Source organism: Azolla caroliniana, unplaced genomic scaffold (assembly GCF_043228905.1).
Source record: "Azolla caroliniana isolate FFs.n. ecotype wild unplaced genomic scaffold, voAzoCaro1.0.p SCAF_21, whole genome shotgun sequence".
Lineage (NCBI taxonomy): Eukaryota > Viridiplantae > Streptophyta > Polypodiopsida > Salviniales > Salviniaceae > Azolla > Azolla caroliniana.
Genome location: NW_028230456.1, coordinates 5,128,050 through 5,148,380, shown reverse-complemented (window position 1 = coordinate 5,148,380; position 20,331 = coordinate 5,128,050). Strand labels below are relative to the sequence as shown.

The window sequence follows — 20,331 nt, the reverse complement described above, 5'->3', positions numbered from 1 at the left end:
CCTCAGGGGAATATGTGCCTCTTTTAGGATGAGTGATGGGCAAATAATGTGGACGAGGAATTTCAAACTACCATGATTTTGGCAATGCAAGGGCCAACAAACCCCTTTGTTGATTTTAAAACATGCTTAAACAAGGTGGAAGCAAAAAGCAAAAAAGATATCTGATCTTTGTGACACAAAAAGGGACCTTTGAAGATTAGTCTAGTTTTGTTCCAACTTAAAGTATCCATGTCAATAACAAAAGGGACGGTTAGTCTTAAATAATATAGTTATTATCCTTCAATACCAATTATCACTACTCTATAGTTATGGTTAGATGGAGATTTAAAATGTAGACACATGAAACCCACAATGGTTATCCCTTGAATAGAATGCTCAGATTCTTAGAATCGAGATGATTAGACACCTACTGGCTACACCTTTCGAAGACAACGATACCAACTTCACACTTCCTATGACGATGAATAATGTTACCCCTAAGGAAATATTAGATGCGAGTGTAAGAGTAAGCATTCCAAGTTGTAGGTGTGTGCAGCAATGGGGTAGCCCTAAGATGGCACAAGAATAGACATTTAAAATTTGACACCAAATGCCACCCACCCACCATTGACCACCAAGTAAACACCTTCACATGAATCGGAAGTGGATTACCATCATGCGCATAGCACTCAAACAAATTCAAACAGAGAGAAATCGAGAGGAAAACCGATTCAAACAACGAGAAAAGGAGAGAAATAGAGATAATTAAGAAACAGAGAAAGAAAAACAAACAAAATACATATTTTAGAGTGGTGGGGTAGTGAACATCAAATGTTGTGCAATCAGTGGGTAGCGGCAGTGAGCAAGGAGCAAGGAGTAGGGAGCAGTGCGAAGAAGGGGGGCAAGAAGGGGGAAAGAAAAACATACAAGTGTTTTTCTATTATATATCTTTTTTTCAAAACTATATAAATAGCCCGTTCGAAAAATATGAACCGGCTAGATTCCGGTTGGTCAGCAAAAAGTCCCAATGCAACCAGAACGTTGACACTGTTCTTGGGACTTTGCCCAACACTAAGTAACACGAACCTCCTATCAAGTTATGCTCTTGGAAACAGGTGTTCAACCTATTATATAGATACATATTGGCACTACACAGAGTATATAGATACATTATAAAAGTCCAGGCATGGCCCCTTAACCGGTTTGAGTTCGATTTGGCTAGGCTCAAGCCGAGCCGAACCGAACCGTTTAGAGCCAAACCAGTTCCTAAACCAAAATTAAGGCTTAAACGGCTTGGACAAATGACATATCCCATCCCATCCCCATCTCTCTCACTCCCTTCGATTCTCTCTCCATCATTTTCTAAGCAGTAGTAATGAGCTATGGCTACGCTACTCAGAACGTGGAACTCGTGCAGGAGACATGCCACCTCTACCTTCATACACACATGTAACTTGCTCTCTCCCTCTCTCTCCCTCTCTCTCTCTCTCTCTCTCTCTCTCTCTCTCTCTCTCTGTATATACACATATGCCACCGATGTCTGGCTTGAAAGCTGCAAGGATCTAGGGATTTAATCAAATCAGGGTTTTGGGTTTTTTTTTAATGCTCGAGGATTAGGGTTTTAGGTAAAAGGGTTTCCAGGATTAGAGCCTTAGGGGGTTTGAGGAAGGTCTCCATGGAAACACAGAGCACAGTGTTGGTGACTGGTAGCTCAGGTCATCTCGGGTCAATGCTCGTCTTGCGACTCCTGGAAAGAGGATACAGAGTGCGAGCTGCAGTATTGAACCCAGGTCCACTTATATTGCTCACCATTTCCGCCCTCGTTTCTCATATCTTTTCTTCTCTTCCTAATAGCTTTATTTTTATTTCCACAATTTTTCTTCCCGCATCTTGTCTTCTACTACCATTTTTGTATTTATAATGTTGTCAATTTGGCCAAAAAAAAGATTTTCGCAATAACAATAATAATAATGTGAGGCCTTTTTAATAATGCCAGAGGATAAGCAAGATCTGCAACCTTTGCTAGAAATTGATCCAGCATTGGCTCAACGCTTGGATATTGTGAAAGGTGATCTTCTTGTGGAGGGAGACTTTGATGAGCATGTCAAGGGTTGCAATGGTGTCTTCCATTTGGCATGCCCTACCAATTTCATTGTTGAAGATCCACAGGTTGGTCCTTACATATTCTCGTACTAGATTTAATGTTTCATTCATTTGATTGATATATTCTGTTTTTCACTAAAAGAATAAGATTTTCATCCATGCCTTGGGTTGTTCAATTAAGCTGTTGATTCACTCATTTCTTTCAGTTGATTGATAGATTAAGGTTTTTATTCATCTGCTTGTTTGATCGGTTTGTTAATTTGATTGTTAAAGGAAGATGTTTGTCCATCATTTGATTGGTGGACTAAAATTATATCTATATGGTGATCTTGGACTCGCTGATTTGGCCATTTTCTGATGGATGACATAAGAATTTATGTTTTGGGCTGAATTGAACTATAGGTTTTCTTTTTTCATGCAATGTAATCATCCTTTATTAAACTATTGATCTGATCAATAGATTTAAGGTTTTGATTCATGTTTTGTTTTCAGGCTTGATTTGACTATTCATCTGATTGGTAGATTTTAAGGTTTTTATTCTTATAATGACCTTGGCCGTGATTCAGTATTTATTTCACTAATAGATGGACATTCTCATTTGTATGGTGTTACTGAACTCGATTCAACCATTCATTCCTTCAATAGACTAGATTTGAGCACTCATATTGTGTTCTGGAATTCGATTGAATGGTGAACCCAATTTTATTTAACCATTCTTTTGATGAATAGGTCATGGGTTTCTTAATCACTCACCATATGACATTTATGTGTTAACTTTCTTGTAGAGGGATGTTATCGATCCATCTATCCAAGGTACTCTCAATGTGCTCAGGGCTTGTATCAAATCACCATCGGTAAAGCGTGTTGTCCACACTTCATCCCTAGCTGCCATTCGATTTGGGGGCGAGGAGGTGCCAGATAAAGTATATGATGAGACGTGTTGGACTGATGTCGACTTTGTAACTAAGAACAATCTCCCTGGCTGGGTAAGCACTCATATGTCAGTATTTTCAACATAAAAAAAAATATCTAGTGCTTGAATAATGGGTACAGTGTTGTAGGATTTGAAGTTTAAGGCCTAGGAAGCTTTAGGATTTTCTGGGTTAGGAGGTTTTAGGATTTGAAGTAGTAGCCTATTTGTTGAATAACATGTATGGTAAAAGTACCAGGATACCCCTGGAAGTTTGTCTATTTACCAGAATGCCCCTGGAAGTTCCAAATTTACCAAACTACCCCTATGTCCAAAAAATTACACTGTATAAAGTAATTATACACTCAAATCTTTGGTAAATAGGGCTAGTTCGGGCCATTTCTTCCATCTTTGGTAAATAGGGTTTGTAGATTTGACTTTATAATTACTTTATAAAGTGTAATTTTTTGGACATAGGGGTAGTTTGGTAAATTTGGAACTCCCAGGGGCATTCTGGTAAATAGACGAACTTCCAGGGGTATCCTGGTACTTTTCTCTAACATGTATTACTTGGATGTACCAGTTATGAATTTAAGAGTCTCTAATCAATGTCTGATTATTTTGAAGTCCACGAATGGTTTGAGTGGGCTTTTATTTAGTGGTTTAGCCTCTTGGGGTTTAAGAATTAATTGATTACTTGATTTTAATGGATTCCTATTTGAATTCAGAAGTTTGGGCTTAGCAATGAAATGACGCATTCTTGATCTGTTGAGTTTCCTGTATTTTAGTTTGGTAAGATGAAAGAAGTTCCATTTGGCTATGTGTGTGTTTACTGAATGTGATGGTATTTTCTCTAGCCATACTTTGTGGCAAAAACTCTTGGAGAGAAAGCAGCTGCTCAATTTGCACAAGACCATAATCTGGATTTGGTTATTATCAACCCGGCCCTCGTGAGTGGGCCATTCTTGATTTCAAAGATCCCCAACAGTGTAAAGGATTCGGTGGCCCTTATCACAGGTAAAATGTCTAAACAGCCCTTTTCTCTACTTCAGGCGTCAAATTGTTTTCATTTTTGAGGTGTTGAAGGCATAGTAAGTATTTTCTCCACATTGGTCTTTAAAGTTCTTCCATGTACACAAAATGCATGATGAATGAAGATGTAATTTACGCGATCATTCTTTAGGGGAGCATTTCAAGTTACCATTCCTCCAACGGTTATCGTACGTCCACATAGACGATGTGATGCGGGCTTTTATCTTTCTGTATGACCACCCTACAGCAAAGGGTCGCTACATATGCTCTTCGACGGATGCATCCATTGGAGATGTGGTGAATCTTATCACCAAACGATATCCCGAGTTCAAAATCCCAACAGAGTAATTGCAAATGTGTTAACATTTATTTCAAACTTTATTTTTGTCTTTCTTGTTTATTTATGCTCACATGATTGAGGTTTTTTTGTCTTTTTGTTGTAGCTTGGCATATTTGGGGGAGCCAGTGCTCCATTATTTCGATTCGTCCAAGCTTAAAAACCTTGGTTTTGAATATGAACATACTCTCGAAGACATGTTCGATGGTGCCATCAAGTGTTGTAGAGAGAAAGGGCTTCTTTGAATATGAATACTTCAGCTCAGAGGGTTTGAAGTGCAAACACCAAGAACCTCACTGAAAATTAACATTCCTCTCACTAAAAATGAGACCATGAAAGAAGGGTCACTTATTCTCCTGAAGTGAGAAGGATGCAATTTCTTTATTTAGTTAAACACAAGATCAATTAGTATTAATAATGTATGCACATAATATCCTTATGCACTTGTTGCTTTGTGTGTGTTTTGTGGACCACAAATACTAAATAGTTGTAGCACGCACCGCTTGTGTGATGCAAAGTCCTGAACATACACGATGAATCAACAATGTGTCTGTCATACAACAATCATAAAATATAATCCTTCATTTCTCTTGCAAAGATAGTAAAAGATAAGATACGAAATCAATGATGTGAAGTTTGTCATGATGGCCTAGTGGATAGTGGAGGATTATGTAGAAGGTCCATAAACACTTGAGAAATGGTTAAATTGTGAGAATGATGATCTCACCTAGGTGAAGGGTCATGAAATATAACCATTCATTTCTTTGTAGGATAGAATATCACATAGAAAACTCATATACAATGGAGAAACCATTAGACTATGAGTTTGATCCCATGTAAGGAAAGGATCTTTAAAAATAATCATACTAGATGGTTATCATTAGCAATGGCCCGGTTCGGTTTCTTGGCCTTGAAACCAAACCAAACCAAACCATTTATTTATAATAAAAACCAAACCAATTTGCTTAAAATTTATGAAGCCATTTAAACTGAACCCTTTAGAGCCTAGAGGTTTAAAATTAAAAGTTCAAAATTAGAGCTTAGAGGTGAAATTTTAAGAATATTTTTTAACTTATAAACCTTTAAACTGAAACTGATAAATTGATAAACCATGAAATTCAAAATTGAACCGAACCGGATCATAACATTTGAAACCAAACCTAACAGTTTATTTATCTTTGAACCAATAAACCATTAAGCCACGGTTTAACAGTTCGGTTTAGTTTGAGTCGGAAGTGGGCCCATTGCTAGTCATCATTAACCTTGTTCTTTCTATTGAAGATGAAGAAACAATGTATGATATAAGTGGAATCATGGTTTATTTTTTACATTGAAAGTATTTTCCTTAGACTTTGAGTGTATAAATTTTAAGGGAATCATTAGCTTGTAGACTCACTTTTTAATGTCTCCAACATTAGATCATATTCCTCATAAATAGCAAAACTGATGAGTGTTTTCTTTTCTATCTACAAGAACATTTATTTGTGTAGCCTATATAAGGTTTTCAATGCTTCAAAGAATTCCCATCTTTAAAATGAGTTGGTTTTTATTACCAATAATCAAGATAGGGCTAGCACCTATTGTGATTGGTTTTTTCGAAAGTTTAATCTCCACATTATTCTCATCTTCTTTGAGGTGATGTTTCTCTTCTCTTGTAATCTTACATTGCTACTTTGATGTTTCTCTCTTTCTCTGGAACATTCAGAATTGATTGATCTCAACAGTGAGCCCTACAATTGTTTTTTGCCTTCTTTGTTCTTACATGCCATTCTATATAACTAAGAAATGTTTCTTTGACGAATTCTTTCTTGGATAAAACAAGAGAAAATGTCTATTTGCAGAACTTTATCCTGACAAGTTTTGTTTTTCCAGAATAAATATAAGGACATCTTGTAATTTCTGTGAATTCTTTCAAGTGCTTGATTGCAACTTATGCTATCATACGTTGTGCTTCTGGAACAACAAATTGAATCCTAAAATTTGTTCAATTTAATATTTTTTTCCTAATTTGTATAAAAATAGTCTTACTTATTTTGTAGCATGAGAAGAACACTTGAAATACAAACTAATGGCTTCTTTGTGATAGAGAAGATAAACCACATGCTGCAAAATGTTTTCCCATACAATTGATCAATCACGAAAACCAATAATTATTGATGACTATCATTAAACAAAGAAGGATAAAAAAAAGTGCTATCAAAACCAAGAAACTCTTTCTGGAAGTTCCAAGAATAAACATAGAAATAAAATATGCCATTAACATGTGCACAACAATAATAATAAGAGATTTAAACATAGGTTATAGCAAGACAATAAATTCACAATTAGTTACCCACATTTCTTCACCAATGGATAGCTCTTTTCAACCTGTTGAAACATTGGAGCTCAAGGGATATTTTACTATAGTTTGGTAGACAAGCGATTTCTATGAACAAAAATGAAATTAACAAACTTCATTGAAGAAAGATTTCACCAAGTCACGTAAATTTGCTTCTCTATTAATATAGATACACTCTGTAGAAATGTGTACAAATGCATCATAGAATTGCCATACTTAGTATGATTAAGATGATTGTTTTAGACTGAACCTAAATTGGTCCTACGTGCATTGTTTTATATAGATGTGTTTCTACATAATGTACACTGTAGAGATGTGTACAAAGGCATCATAGAATTGCCATACTTAGCATGATGCAGATGATTGTTTTAGGCTGAACCTAAATTGGTCCTAAATGCATTCTTGTAGCGATTGTTTCCATATTACCATTGTTTGAGAAAGAAACTGAAACAAAACTGTGTGAGAGTAAAGAGAGGAACTGAAACATGATCCACCCTTCTTGATTGAGGTATTCATACCTTATCCTAAATCTTTAAAGACATTATTTATGCCATATACCAAAAAAGAAACACATTCACTGTTTCTAAGACGTCAAAATGGTCTATAAAACCCACAAATGATTTAGTCTTCTTGACTTGAAGATTTCGGATAAAAGCCAAAAAACTCCTTTCATCACATTGAATCACTCAATACAAATGGTTACAACTAGAGACAGCACATCTCTAGCTTTCAATACCATGAAGTTACTTTTATGCTCAAATGTCTACACTTGGCTGGTTAAGAGGGAGAACCATTACGTTTTATTCCTCATTCGCAATTGATACACTCAAAAAAATGTTTTCCAAATCTACCTAAAAAAATTGTTACGAACTAGCTCTTTCCGAATATTAGAATCGTAAAGAGGGAACTTGTATCATATATGGCGGGAGGCTCTGTCCCATGTACAAACAACAAATTTCACCTCAAAGACTATTCATTGGCGGTAGCCACTTGGTACAAATGATCACAAACTTAATTTTGTGACTTGCATGCTAATATATATCGTATATATACTTTTTCTTTATTCATATCAAGACGATATGATCATCATACTTAGAATTCTATTTATGGTGATGGAGGAAAGAATGAGCTATATATATATATATATCACATTTATCCTGTCAACTTTTTTCTCTTGTAGCAGATTAAAGTACAGAGTGGGAATCCATACCAATTCTTGCTTTCTTTTCTCTCTTTACCATGTATGATCAGCATCTTCCGAAAATGTGCTTGTTCCAGCATTAGTTGACGTCCTCTTCTAATAAACAAAATTACAACATTATAGCCTTAAAAGCTATGGCTTGACATCCTTGGAGTACACGACTTTTGTATAGAAGATTCAGTGTAAGGATCGCATCTGTGCAAAGCATCACATAAATATGATCAAGATGAGATGCAGGCAAGATGGCCACATGCCATTCATATCATGTGTAATCCAACTTACCACAAATCATTTGAGTGCATACCAACTTACCATTGCACCATTCGTGCACACATCAACTTACTGGCTACAGCATGCACACGCCAACTTCCCAATCACATCATGCACACACCACTTTGGATGCATCATATACCACTATTGTTTACCTGCTTAGAGATCTATGTGTCTATCAAGCCACCTCTGGAATCTAGGCACATCAATGCGAGCAGAAATACCAACTCTCCTCTTCCTCTTCTTCCGATGGAGAAAATCCTCTGTATCTAGAACATATGAAACCTGTTTGCAACAACACATCTATATGTGAGTTTATGGCAAGCACCTTAAAAGAGTTCAGTACTAGCATGGGAAAGTATATACATTAACTTACCGTGTAGGTATTGCAGGATATCTTGTACTCTAGCCCATTTACAATATCAACATTTTCCAGGGCATTTACAAGTCCGTTCTGCTCATAATTTAGATTATAACGAACCATGTTCCTGTCCATGAAGAACGCGCTATTCATTTAGCATGTCTCCCAATTCATGAGAATTCACACAATTAGATAAAAAGAGCTTTGCACAATTCACCTTTTCAAGTAAATAGGAGGCCTTTCTTCTCTATGAAGTGGCTCCTTGCACAAAAACTTATCAAGATACTTTGCAAATGACGTTTCTACAGCATTTGCAAAGACATCTGATCTTTCAGGACCCGCATCCATAAGCTGGATAAAAAGCTGACTGGTAGGTTTCAATCTCTGAGCAGTTTAAGAAACATGGTCAGCATGCTATTTGAAATCAGAAAGCTATAGATGTATGCACATTTTACTACCCAGAGAAAGAGACAGGTTAAATGCATACATACTTACACGAGTAAATTTTTAATGTTTTTTTATCTGTAAAAGAAGTAGAAATCACAAACAAAAACAAATTTCTCTCATATCTTAAGAACTGCTTACTCTTTCAAATCTGTAGACATTCTCATCATGCAATACCATACATGCATTGGCATGATAAATAGAATCTACAAGACCATGGGCATGAGATTTCTGATATGCATGAAGCATAAGTAACTTGGATGCAGACTCATCAGATGCTATAGCTTGGAGCTGCAAAACCAGTGCATTGCATTTAATTAGAAAAAACTCATTCTTGAAATTTTAACCCTACAATGCTATATTACGCATACCTGTTTGACAAGTTTAAAAATAAGTTTATCCATTGTGAACATGAGATATGACTGAGTCCCAATGATTGACCTACAAACATCCTCAAATTTAGCATTATCTGCAGTCCCATCCAAGAGCTCATAAAGAGCCTGCAAAAATCTGGAGAGTTGATGGAAAAGAAGGATTTACAACATGGATTTTTAAAAACTAGAATTGACAGCATAAATGCAAAAAGAATCATTGCATACTTGTGATACAGCTCAGGAGAAGCTATCTCCTTGGAGGTTTTCATTTTTTCCTCAGTTGCAGCTGCATAAATCTTAGCTGCATGTATACGCTCATGAAGTGCCTGTAATCAATGGTATTATAAAAGACCAGTTACTCAGTATTTATTCTCATCACATCAAAAAGGATAGTCTGGAAAAGAATTAGGTATCACTACCTGATGAAGCCTAAATAACAGATAAATGTTGTCATTCCCATAAAAAAGCTTGCAATCCTCTGCAGCTAAACTAGTAGAGATTGGCGGATTGTGAAGCACAAGAGCTTTGCATCTAGAAATTCGCCTATCATTACCTATTAAAAATCGGTTTGTGTCAGAATTTTGAATCCCTTTGAAGCTAGTATCTTTCTTGACAATCTGTTCATCTCTACAATCTTCCAGGGACTCTGAACATGACATCTCACCAGGTTCAAAGTTACCACTAATTCGCTGCAAACTTCCATCTTCACCTTCAATCAGGTCACCACCGTCCGCTGCACCCTTTTCTTCCTCGCTGCTAAGGCAATCCTGAGATAGCGCTACCTTCACTGCACTCACATTCTCAAGAGAAGGTGGATGTAGACTATCTTCAGAACCATCAACTCCAGCATGGTTTTCCTCTGCATCTTGAGATGGTGAAAGCTCACCTTCCTCTCTTTCTACTTTTCCTGAACATCCATTTTTACTGATGTCAGGTATGGAATTATCTATTGACACTGAATCAGCTTTTATGTGTGAAACAGTCAATCTTTTTTCAGCTTCCCGCTTCATTTCACTAACATTCAAAGCTGGTCGGCTTGTGATTCCTGTTTGTGAATTCTTAGGGTTATCGCCTGTAGTTCTCACTACTTTTCTTCCATCTCTGTCCACTTTAGCATCACTATTGGTTGCAAAAGAACTTTGAGATCGTGCAGGCTTCATCATTACTCTCCGTGAAGCATTCTCTTTATGATGGGAGGCACCAAATATAGGTTCAAGAAACTGTTTCCAAAGAGACATAATTTTATCTGCTTGTTCTGACGTGGTGCACATCTCATCAGCTGAATGCTTAACAATTTCATATAGATCCTCATTCATACAATGATCCGGATACTGTAATGTCAGATCAGGAATGAACGGTCTTGTATTTCCAGCTGCTAAAGACAGTATAAATTCATCACCTTTCCTGTTTTTCCCATTGGCCTCTTTGATCTCTGCCAGAAGCACTGGAAACAAAAGAGAACTCTTGGCATTAGGCCACATGCCAAAGTTGACAGAAGGCACAATTGTGTATGTTAGTAAAATTATCATGTAAAATAACATACATTGTAAACCTCAATCCCTTAAACCAGGTTGTAAAGAAGATATGACACCACCTCCTTAAAATATCGGCGCACTCCTCAACTCAAAGATAACTAAGGTCTCAGAAGTGACTGACATTCATGCAACCAAATAGAAACAAGAACATTCTAAACTTCCTTCTGTCCATGAAACGAAGTTGTAACTAAAGGAGGACACGCTTTACGGTGGGGTCCTGTGGCCAAGGGAGGATATCACGTCTCATGTAGACTGAACATCATGAGTATGGTTCATAGGGTTCAAAGTCTGACTCATGCAGCCAGTGGCTCAAGAGCCACATCCATGGAATAACATGCATTATAAACCTCTATGCTTTAAAGCAAGTTTTAATGAAGATGTTTTCAGTCTTGTTAAATATATAGGTGCTTCCTCAATTCCAAGATAATTAAGATCTGAGGAACACTGACATTCATGCAACCAAATAGCCACACGAACTTTCTGAACTTCTGTACACAAAACAAGAAAGTAAGTAGTGGATGACATGCTCTACAGTAAGTTCTGGTGGTCAAAGGAGGATATCATGTCGACCATCGATCCCCAGGGCCCAATGTCTGAACCATGTAGTGAGTGGCTGAAGAGAAAGTCCATGCAAAAAACATGCATAATAAACCTCTATGCTTTAAAGCAAGTTTAAATGAAGATGCCTTCACAGTCTTGTTATGTATATAGGTGCATCCCTCGACTCAAGGTACAGCCATGCAACCGAAAGGACATAGGAACTTTCTGAGCTTCTTCTGTACACAAAATAAAGTAGTAAGTAATGGATGAACATGCTCATAGGTGGATTTGATCAATGGTCACAACCTACTCATAAGATGTCCCTGGGGATGGACGTGGACAGGGTGGACATGCATAGTAAGTAACTCATATGCATGGGGGCATCTACATAGGGGCATGTCCTATAGTTGGGAAGAGAAGCATTAGCACACAACCACACAACATTTTTGTTAACCATCATCGTCTTATTCTTCACGACACCTCTCCTCTTATTCCAAGAGAGAGAGAGAGAGAGAGAGAGAGAGGGGGTGGGGAACATGACCAGGTCAAGACATCAATGTGGAATATTAAGTCATGAATATGATTCATAGAACCCAAAATTTGGCTCGCGGATCTAGTGGCTGAAGAGTCACATCCAGACAGCAAAAGAGGCAAATGATATGATGTGTGCTAGAGTGTTTGAGTGTTAGAGTGCTTAAACTAAAGGTAATTTGGTATACTAACAATATATTTCTTTAATTTTAACACCTTTAACAACTGTGTTATTAACAGGTTCCCTATTTTGGATTACAGAAGATTTGTGTTCACCAGTTTCCTCACAGCTCTCCCATAGTTTAATCAAGATAAATAGATAGATAATCCCCAGATGGAACACATGATCATATAGGATATGGAGCATATGCACATTCAGATTCCCATTATATTGACATTTAATATGCTTTGACCTTGTATGATAGCTCTCCTCTATCATTTAATTTAGATATGAATGTGTGCAGATAAGCTTTATCTATATGTCTTTTATCACCTTTCGCACACAAACGCTTTTTATCTTGCTGTTTGAAATGAAAGCTGCGGTGATCGAGTGACTTGTGGTAGTTCTTGGCATAGACTTCAGCCCAAACTTTGTTCATATCTGCCCGACATTTTAACCACTCATCTTGCTTCTGTTTTAGACGATTCATCACAATGGGTAATGCCACTGTCAGATTTTTGCGCAGCAGCTCGAGAACATCAAGACCATGATCTCCATAAATGCGTTCAATACAGCGGAGCTGAATAGCTGGGAAATAGTGAAATAGATATAAGTGGAAGGAAGATTCGTATATATATATATATATATATATATATATATCCTAATGACATCATGGCCAACACAGCTTACAATATGCATTGCATCTAGGTTCTCAAAACAAGCAAGTACCTGTTAGATATTCATCAATACTAATTTGTTCTTTAATGTTTTCATCTTGCATCCTTTTCATTAACTCTTCTAAGCGCCTTGTTGTGACACCAGTAGATTCCACAAGCATGTCAAGCTCAAACCTATGTATATTGGGTTCATGGATATATTTTTACATCCACCACATAAGTTCATATCATAACAATTATATCTTTGAATAATATTTAAACTAAGAGAGCTTATATTAAGAATTAAAAAAACTACCTATCATCTTCACATCGAAACAAGCTTTCTTCATACTGATTCTTGCGCATATGCTTGAAAGGAGCTTCTTCACTTCCAGAAGTAACTGACACCCAGGAATCATTGAGCACAATATTTCCTACAGCTGTCCGACAGCTGACCTTAGGTATTGGATACTGCAAGTATTTACTTTTAAGTCAATATTAATGACAGCCAATGCATTTGAAATAGCGTAAGTGAGAACAAATTCATTTTTGAGGGAACATACATTCTCTGGTAGAAGCCTGTAACTAGGAGTACACTGCTTGCACTCAGTTAAATCTAGCTCAGAAATTGGTTTCATCATATACTTGTTTCCACTGGTGGTATTGGAAATCCTCAAAGGATGTTTGTCGGTTTCTTTCTTTTTCTCCATACCTTGTCCTGCATCCCCTTTGTTTTTATCAACAGCATCTTTGTCCCATTTCCACTCTTTTGCAACTAGATTAGATCCATCACCTGGTGTCAAATTTCATCCAACGTCTCTCTCTCTCTCTCTCTCTCTCTCTCTCACACACACACACGCACACACACACACACACACATCATCATCTCTGAACTTACTTTTATGAACAATGTTTGCAAGATATCCATCTGCCAAGAAAAAAGTAATATGAATGAGTATTGATATATAGGAGCCTACATGAACTCAAAAATCTGTTTTCTTACCATTCAATTCACAATGTCTCAAAAAATCGTTGAAGCCTTTAATTAAATCTGGAAACTTCAGGAACATTTTATCAACCTGGAGATGGTAAAACATTACTACAAAGTCAACGTAGGAAGTTTTTTCTCTTAATGAGCTATTTGTGGCAAACAAAAGTTGGATGTGATCTCCTGATTTTTGGCTTACAAAGCAAGCACCCAGACCACTGGACTAACCATCCCATAAAAATTTTAATTATTTATGCATAAAAGAGAACACAAACCAGGTAATTCAATCGCTCTCGTGTAATTATTTCTTCACTATAGAGCTTTAGGCACTTCAGGAATTCTTGATAAGTTTCTGCATTTTGTAATGTATCCTTCACCAGCTCAAAGAAACCATGTTGCTTTTGCACAGCTGAGACATTAGAGCTCAAAATCAGATGTCTTCAGAATTAAAAACAAGGCATTCGAGTGATGCATAGAATGCTTACATTTCAAGAGTTTCTTTTCAGCTGAAGGACAGGCAGCACTGTTTCCAACACATGGATCTCCTTTAACACTCTCTAATGTACAAGTCGCATCATTTGCTATTCTCGTAGATTTACATTTGTTAGGCTGCTGATCTTCTGGATACGTCTTATGCTTTCTTTCAATTCCGTGTGGTTCTGTTTGTAGCTTCTTGTGCTGATCTTTATTGCTCTTAATAGCACCAGGATTATGTGTATCAGGTCTTTCTGAGCTACATTCATCTTCAGGTAAAGCTTCAACTGCCTCTCTCTAGTTTTAGACACAAAAACCACTTAAATTACGCCTTGCACATTGTCAGTAAATTAGTATCATGTAGAGATGAAAGGAATACCTTAATAGCCCTTTCAAGCTGTGGTTTGTGAGGTAAAATTGAGTCATCCTGAACTTTAGAATGGGGCTTTACGTAGCCATTAGTATCTGGAAGGAAGCATGCAAATTCTTCCAGAAGATCTGCATGTTCTTTAAATATTATAGAAACCTGGTACCCAATCCTATTGAAATGAGTATAGGAATATGTCTGTTCTATACCAAATCTGGTACTACATTTGATAGAGCACAAAACTATAGTAAAATAAATACAGCATACCTCTTTATACACTTCACTTATTGATTTGCTACCTTTACGATACATATTCAAGATTTCCAAAAATGCTTTATAAACTGTCTCATCATGTTGAAACCTAAACTGGAAAAAATACAATAGCTCCACATAGGTCATCAAACAAAGAAAATGATTATATGATTTAGTGCATACAAAAGGCATGCAGAGGCATGTTGATCTTATTTACATAGCCAATGTGTGTTCCAACATCTAGAAAATAATCCAGGTGGTACCTTGATCTTATTTACATAGTTAATGGCCTGATGAAATTCCACTGGCTGCCGTTTTGGACCTTCTTCAAGCGTTATCTCATAACCTTTTGGAAGAAAAGTATTGAAGCCTAAGATAAGGTCACGGTGACCTTTAAAAAGCTCTTTTACTCTTACTATTACTCCATCTGTATCGATTCTGCAAAGAATCAACATCACAGAAAAATGATGTAAGATATCAAACCTAAGATCTCTCTAACAGACAAGTTCTTACCTTTGAGCTTTGAAGTCTTTCATGACGACGAGGAACTCGTCATACTTCCCTTTATTGTCTCGGAACATCTCTTTCACTGCTCTAAGGTATCCAAGGGCGTCATTTGGAGTCAATCTTTGGGCTTGTCCTTGCTGATTAGACCTGTTTTCCATCACATTTAGATCATGATCATGCAAGCCATGGGCAGGTTGTAGGCTCTACACTCCCATTATAAAGATTCAGAAAGTCGCCTAGGCATGACAAACATGTTCACATAATTTGATCATGTTTATATAGACATATATTAGTAACTTCTTAATTCCCGTCATAAATTCAAAACCTACATTGGGCATGTGTACTATTTAAATCACGAAATAACAATTCTGAAACTCAAAACGAATTTCAATCCTTTCTCTTGAAATCTTGAGATTTAACAAGAAAGCAGTAGCAAGCATTTGAGTGCATGTTACCTAATAGTTCATCTTAGTCACATGGTAAAGATTCTCAAACTCAAATCAACATTCAAAATAAAGCAATCATTTCTTTTGGAATCAAGAGAACCACAAGCACCACCAACACCAAAGGCTATGCTTGATATAAATATACCAATAGCTTCTTAATTCATGCCATAAAGATTAACAAATTTTAACAACCATGCTTTTCTAATGAAATAATGAAATTCCAAACAACATCCAAAATCATTGAAAACACTTGACCATGCTTACCATAGAAGCATCGCAATAGCTCCTAAATGCATGCCATAAATATTCAAATAAAAATTGTGATTTACAATAAAATCCAGAGAAAAGCACTTGATCCTGCTTACAATAGCTTCTTCATTCAAATCATAGAGATTCTGAAACTCAACCAGATCTTGAGATTTGCAAAAATAAAGAACAGAAACAAAAACTCGATCAGGTATACAATAAATATGCATAGATAGCTTCTTCAGCGACATCATACAGATTCTGAAATTCAACCAGAGTGTAAAAGAGAACGAGATTTACAAAATTAGAAACAGGAAAAAATTACTCAATCATGATTACCATAGACATATATACATAATGCTTCTTAATCTATATCACGAAATTTCCGAAACTCAGCCAAATTTCAAAACAAAGCAATATTTTCTCATGAAATCTTGAGATTTATAAAATAAAGTTAATGGCAAACACTTGATTACTCTTGGTAAATCATGCTTTCCCCTAAACATTTTGAGATTAACAAAGCAAAGAAATCAGCACGAAACCATTTGATAATACCGAACCAATGAAAATCAGCCAATTTCCAAAACAAAGCAAGATTCTCTTTGAAATCTTGAGACCTCGGAAAACGAAAAGGAATCAAGAGGTAAAACGTAAGGAAAACCCAGGGCTTAGAAACAGAAAGAAAAACTCTTACTCTTCCACGCGAAGTCGTTTAGAGGCAGGACCAGCATCAGTATTGTCTTCTCTTTCATGCTTCATATCTCTATATAGATAGATATAAAAAGATAGGAAAGTATAGATAGATAACACAAACTAGAAGGGAAAAAAAATAATTCTTCTCAGGGATTATCTTCTTCTATTCTCCTCTCGTTGCAGATCATCTCTCTTTCTTTCTCTCTCTCTCTCTCACTGAATGGAAATTTTGGTAGATCTTCTTGCCAAGCAGAAAATGTCAATGAAGAGCCATCCTTTTACAAACAGAGTAACCGGGTAAGCTTTGAAGAAAGGGGGGAATGAAATTAGATTGCAGAGTGTATTCCTTCCAGTCTGTCTACCTTTCCTTGGTTGTGCTTCAACTGGGGAAGAAGACCATGGCAGAGGGGGAGAGAGAGAGAGAGAGAAAAGAAGAAGAAGAAGAAGAAGAAGAAAATAAACAAGGGGATTAATACGAGTGGATGATCTTCCTTCTACCTCAGGTCTCAAAGAAGCAGAAGAAAGCTATGAAGTAGCAATGGGCATGGAGAAATAAGGCAGATGTTGGGTGGTTGTGATTGTTAAGAAGAAGAAGAAGAAGAAGAAGAACGCACACATACACACACACACACACACAGAGAGAACTTCAGAAGTATGAAGCTTTCAATCCTAAGAAACAGAGTATATTTTTTTATCTCTCTCTCTCTCACACAGTCAGTCCTGAAGTTTTTCTTAGAAACAGAGTATGTATGTATGTATGTATGTATGTATGTATGCATGCATGTATATGTATTATCATGTATTTATGTATGTATGTGTATGTATGTGTGTGTGTATGTATCTATATGTATATGTATGAATGTATGTGTGTATGTATCTATATGTATGTGTATGTATGTGTGTGTGTATATGTATGTGTGTATGTGTATGTATATGTATGTATGAGTATGTATATGTGTGTGTGTATGTATGTATGTGTGTGTGTGTGTATGTATGTATGTATGTATGTATGTATGTATGTATATAATTGGCTATCTAAGATGACATACACAGACAGATTCCACTCACTAACTCATTTATGCCCATCATTGCTTATTTTATGTCCGGGGCCTTTCTTCTTTCGGTGCTCGAACCCCCAACCACTTTGTGCCTCGAAGCGCATCCAAACACACCCCGCCACGACACTCTTGGTGCTTTTTTTCCCCCTTGGACAAGATCTACCTATGGCTACTTGCCTGCCTACCTTCTTGAGCTCCTTGTAGGCATTCAAGATAGTTCCTGAGGTCCGTGGCTGCCAGCCAAATGAATGCATCTCATGCTCCTAAGTCCTCGTGCACATCTGAGACAGTTCCTGAGGTTCCATGCTCTTTTTTCTTGTTAAATCTTGTGCCTGTTATTTGGGCGAGCCTGTGAATATCTCATGGGCCTGTTTTGACTTTAGAAGACGTTAATATTTCTTTCTTTCTTTCTATCTTATCTCGAGATCATCCCGAAAAAAGCATTGTTGGACCTTCGGTGCTTTTCGGTTTTTTCTTACAATTTAGGGCTGTCTAACTCTCTTTTGTCCCTGTGATGGTTGAGCTCATGGATGCATGGGTCTTTATCATGCCCCAAACAATTGTCCAGTGTTTGGTGATTTACTAGTTTCTTAAAAATTGAGCCGAGTGCATCCTACACCATTGGTTACAAATAAAACATTGATTGGTATCGCTGCACATTGTCAAACATTTGATGCTTTACCAACTTTTCAGCATTTAGACTTTATCTTTTCTTCTTCTAAGGACCTTGTCTATTAATGACTTTGTGTAATTACAATGTACAACCCATTAACACAATAGAGATATACCGATGGCGATGACTATATGTAGTCTAGACAAACTATTTGTGGGGTTGGATAAATAGTAGGAAACCTTCTCTTGAATCACACCCTATCGCTATAAGTATTCAAAAACAAAATGATCATCTTGGTTAAGTGGTAGATGTAATTGAGGTTAAATCTTGATGTGTTTTGTGCGAATTGATTGAATCAATAGTTATTATCATAGATTCACTATGTTTTGCATCTCTTGCCCAAGAGTAATGGTGCAACTTAAAATTGCATGTATGTTTGTAGCTTGCATTGTTAGATAGAAACATACTAGTTCATCACATTTTGTCATGTTCTCAAAATGTTAATATTGTATTGATTGTTAAAACGTTAAAATGCAGTCCAATATCGATAGCTTTCAAGCTTATACTATTTCTATGTGAGCACACAATTTATCAAATCCTAAATAACCCAAACAAGTTGCATCTTAGTTGTTACTTTACTACATTGAGATTATGTTATGCGAACCACTAAGTTGTTCTACAAACCAATCCAATGTTTACGAAAATAATGTCGTAAGATTTTCAATTTAGGACATTGAACATAATCTTATATGTATATACTAGAAACATTCCTTTAGTGTAGGAACTACCTCTTGCATGCAATAAGCATGCCTATATTGTAGGTTGCGAGGGGAACCTCTATTACATGGCAATGGCCCGATGGCCAATAGGTTTGTAATGTGAAAGGGACCCCCATAGAGTTTACAAAAAAGAAAGAGCTCTCATTATAAAGGGGCCTTTAGTGGCCATACAGTAGATCTACCTCATGGCCCTTATTCTCTCCCTTGCTTTCTACTACGAACCACTTTCTTCCAATTAATTGATTGCAACAAACACAAAAACTTGTTACGGTTGGGAAACACCTAAAACCAGGAGCAATGGAGATAGTGATTTGTTCAATGGAGACTCAATATTTCTTAAAATGTAGTGATTAAGCATTTGTTCATTCTAGCGTTAACCTTAAGAAGTCTTCTTGTCTTCCATGGTGGTATGTAGTTGAGAGATAAATTATTTAAATTTGACGAGTGTTGTTTTTCTTGGGCTCTAGGGAGATGCCCCCAAACCCACAAATAGCCTATGTGAAGAAGGCAAACCTCAAGTCTTGGTATTGACCCTTGGAAATGCAAAAGTTGAAACAATAATCCTAGGTAAGAGTTGTGTTGGTCCACTTGAGCAAAAAACAATATTTTGCTGGTTTAGGAGATTGGTGTATAGACCAACCTTACATATTAAGGGAAATGCTTGAGATCAAGCTTAAATACGGAGTTCTTTATTTTCGTTACGTTAAGTAGACTAGTTAGGTATTTAGTGCCAAAGATAAATGAGCCCAAAATCAAATCCACTACTATCAATCGTCGTCGTCCATTAGGGTGTTGACTAACAATAAACTATAATATATTCAATGGCTTTATTTTTCACTCCATGCTCATTCATCCTTGGTATAATATTATAATATCCAAAATAGAGCAAGTCACTTATGTTGTATGTGACACGCTCTTAATATTATGTCTTCTATTCCCTCTCTTACATTATTATTTTGTAATATACAAGGTGCATACGCAATGCTACATCATAAACATGAAAGAAAATGAGAGAACATTTTGCTATTATACAGTAATAATAGGGGCACATGAACATTGAACCACGACTACCTATGAGAAGATTAAATATGTTTTTTGAGGTTTCCTAGGACATCAACATATTGCAAGAAGAGTTTC

The 20,331-nt window shown here is 36.6% G+C and overlaps 2 protein-coding genes across 4 annotated transcripts; one reads left to right on the top strand and one right to left on the bottom strand.

The window, feature by feature from the left end:
• Nucleotides 1–1,570: 1,570 nt before the first annotated feature.
• On the top strand, nt 1,571–4,755 carry LOC147850464 (dihydroflavonol 4-reductase-like). The gene is made up of 6 exons (XM_087336410.1): nt 1,571–1,769; nt 1,976–2,148; nt 2,868–3,068; nt 3,850–4,009; nt 4,176–4,368; nt 4,468–4,755. The coding sequence occupies exons 1-6, from the start codon at nt 1,655–1,657 to the stop codon at nt 4,604–4,606; spliced, it is 981 nt and encodes a 326-aa protein (XP_087192536.1). The 5' UTR covers nt 1,571–1,654; the 3' UTR covers nt 4,607–4,755.
• A 2,595-nt stretch (nt 4,756–7,350) lies between these two features.
• Nucleotides 7,351–17,379, bottom strand: LOC147850463 (paired amphipathic helix protein Sin3-like 4). Of its 3 annotated transcripts, none has more exons than XM_087336195.1 (22): nt 16,746–17,379; nt 15,366–15,506; nt 15,116–15,290; nt 14,868–14,966; nt 14,613–14,759; nt 14,245–14,530; nt 14,035–14,168; nt 13,775–13,850; nt 13,670–13,699; nt 13,335–13,564; nt 13,088–13,242; nt 12,845–12,966; nt 12,449–12,703; nt 10,014–10,793; nt 9,769–9,902; nt 9,575–9,675; nt 9,347–9,485; nt 9,117–9,266; nt 8,749–8,915; nt 8,547–8,658; nt 8,326–8,455; nt 7,351–8,095 (listed from the first exon to the last, which is right to left on the bottom strand). In XM_087336195.1, the coding sequence occupies exons 1-21, from the start codon at nt 16,808–16,810 to the stop codon at nt 8,330–8,332; spliced, it is 3,624 nt and encodes a 1,207-aa protein (XP_087192321.1). In that variant the 5' UTR covers nt 16,811–17,379; the 3' UTR covers nt 7,351–8,095; nt 8,326–8,329. The 3 variants fall into 3 exon arrangements, with proteins under 3 accessions (XP_087192321.1, XP_087192322.1, XP_087192323.1); XM_087336196.1 differs by having other exon boundaries at nt 7,351–7,996; XM_087336197.1 differs by lacking the exon at nt 13,670–13,699.
• Between the last annotated feature and the right edge of the window lie 2,952 nt (nt 17,380–20,331).

What these genes read in the sequence shown, in the direction of transcription:
- LOC147850464 (XM_087336410.1), top strand. Translation starts at nt 1,655, where the DNA reads ATGGAAACACAGAGCACAGTGTTGGTGACTGGTAGCTCAGGTCATCTC. An exon ending in AGCTGCAGTATTGAACCCAG is followed by an intron (nt 1,770 to 1,975) that starts GTCCACTTATAT and finishes TAATAATGCCAG; the next exon opens with AGGATAAGCAAGATCTGCAA. An exon ending in TCATTGTTGAAGATCCACAG is followed by an intron (nt 2,149 to 2,867) that starts GTTGGTCCTTAC and finishes ACTTTCTTGTAG; the next exon opens with AGGGATGTTATCGATCCATC.
- LOC147850463 (XM_087336195.1), bottom strand. Translation starts at nt 16,810, where the DNA reads ATGAAGCATGAAAGAGAAGACAATACTGATGCTGGTCCTGCCTCTAAA. An exon ending in AGCTTGAAAGGGCTATTAAG is followed by an intron (nt 14,531 to 14,612) that starts GTATTCCTTTCA and finishes GTCTAAAACTAG; the next exon opens with AGAGAGGCAGTTGAAGCTTT. An exon ending in TGAAAAGAAACTCTTGAAAT is followed by an intron (nt 14,169 to 14,244) that starts GTAAGCATTCTA and finishes CTAATGTCTCAG; the next exon opens with CTGTGCAAAAGCAACATGGT.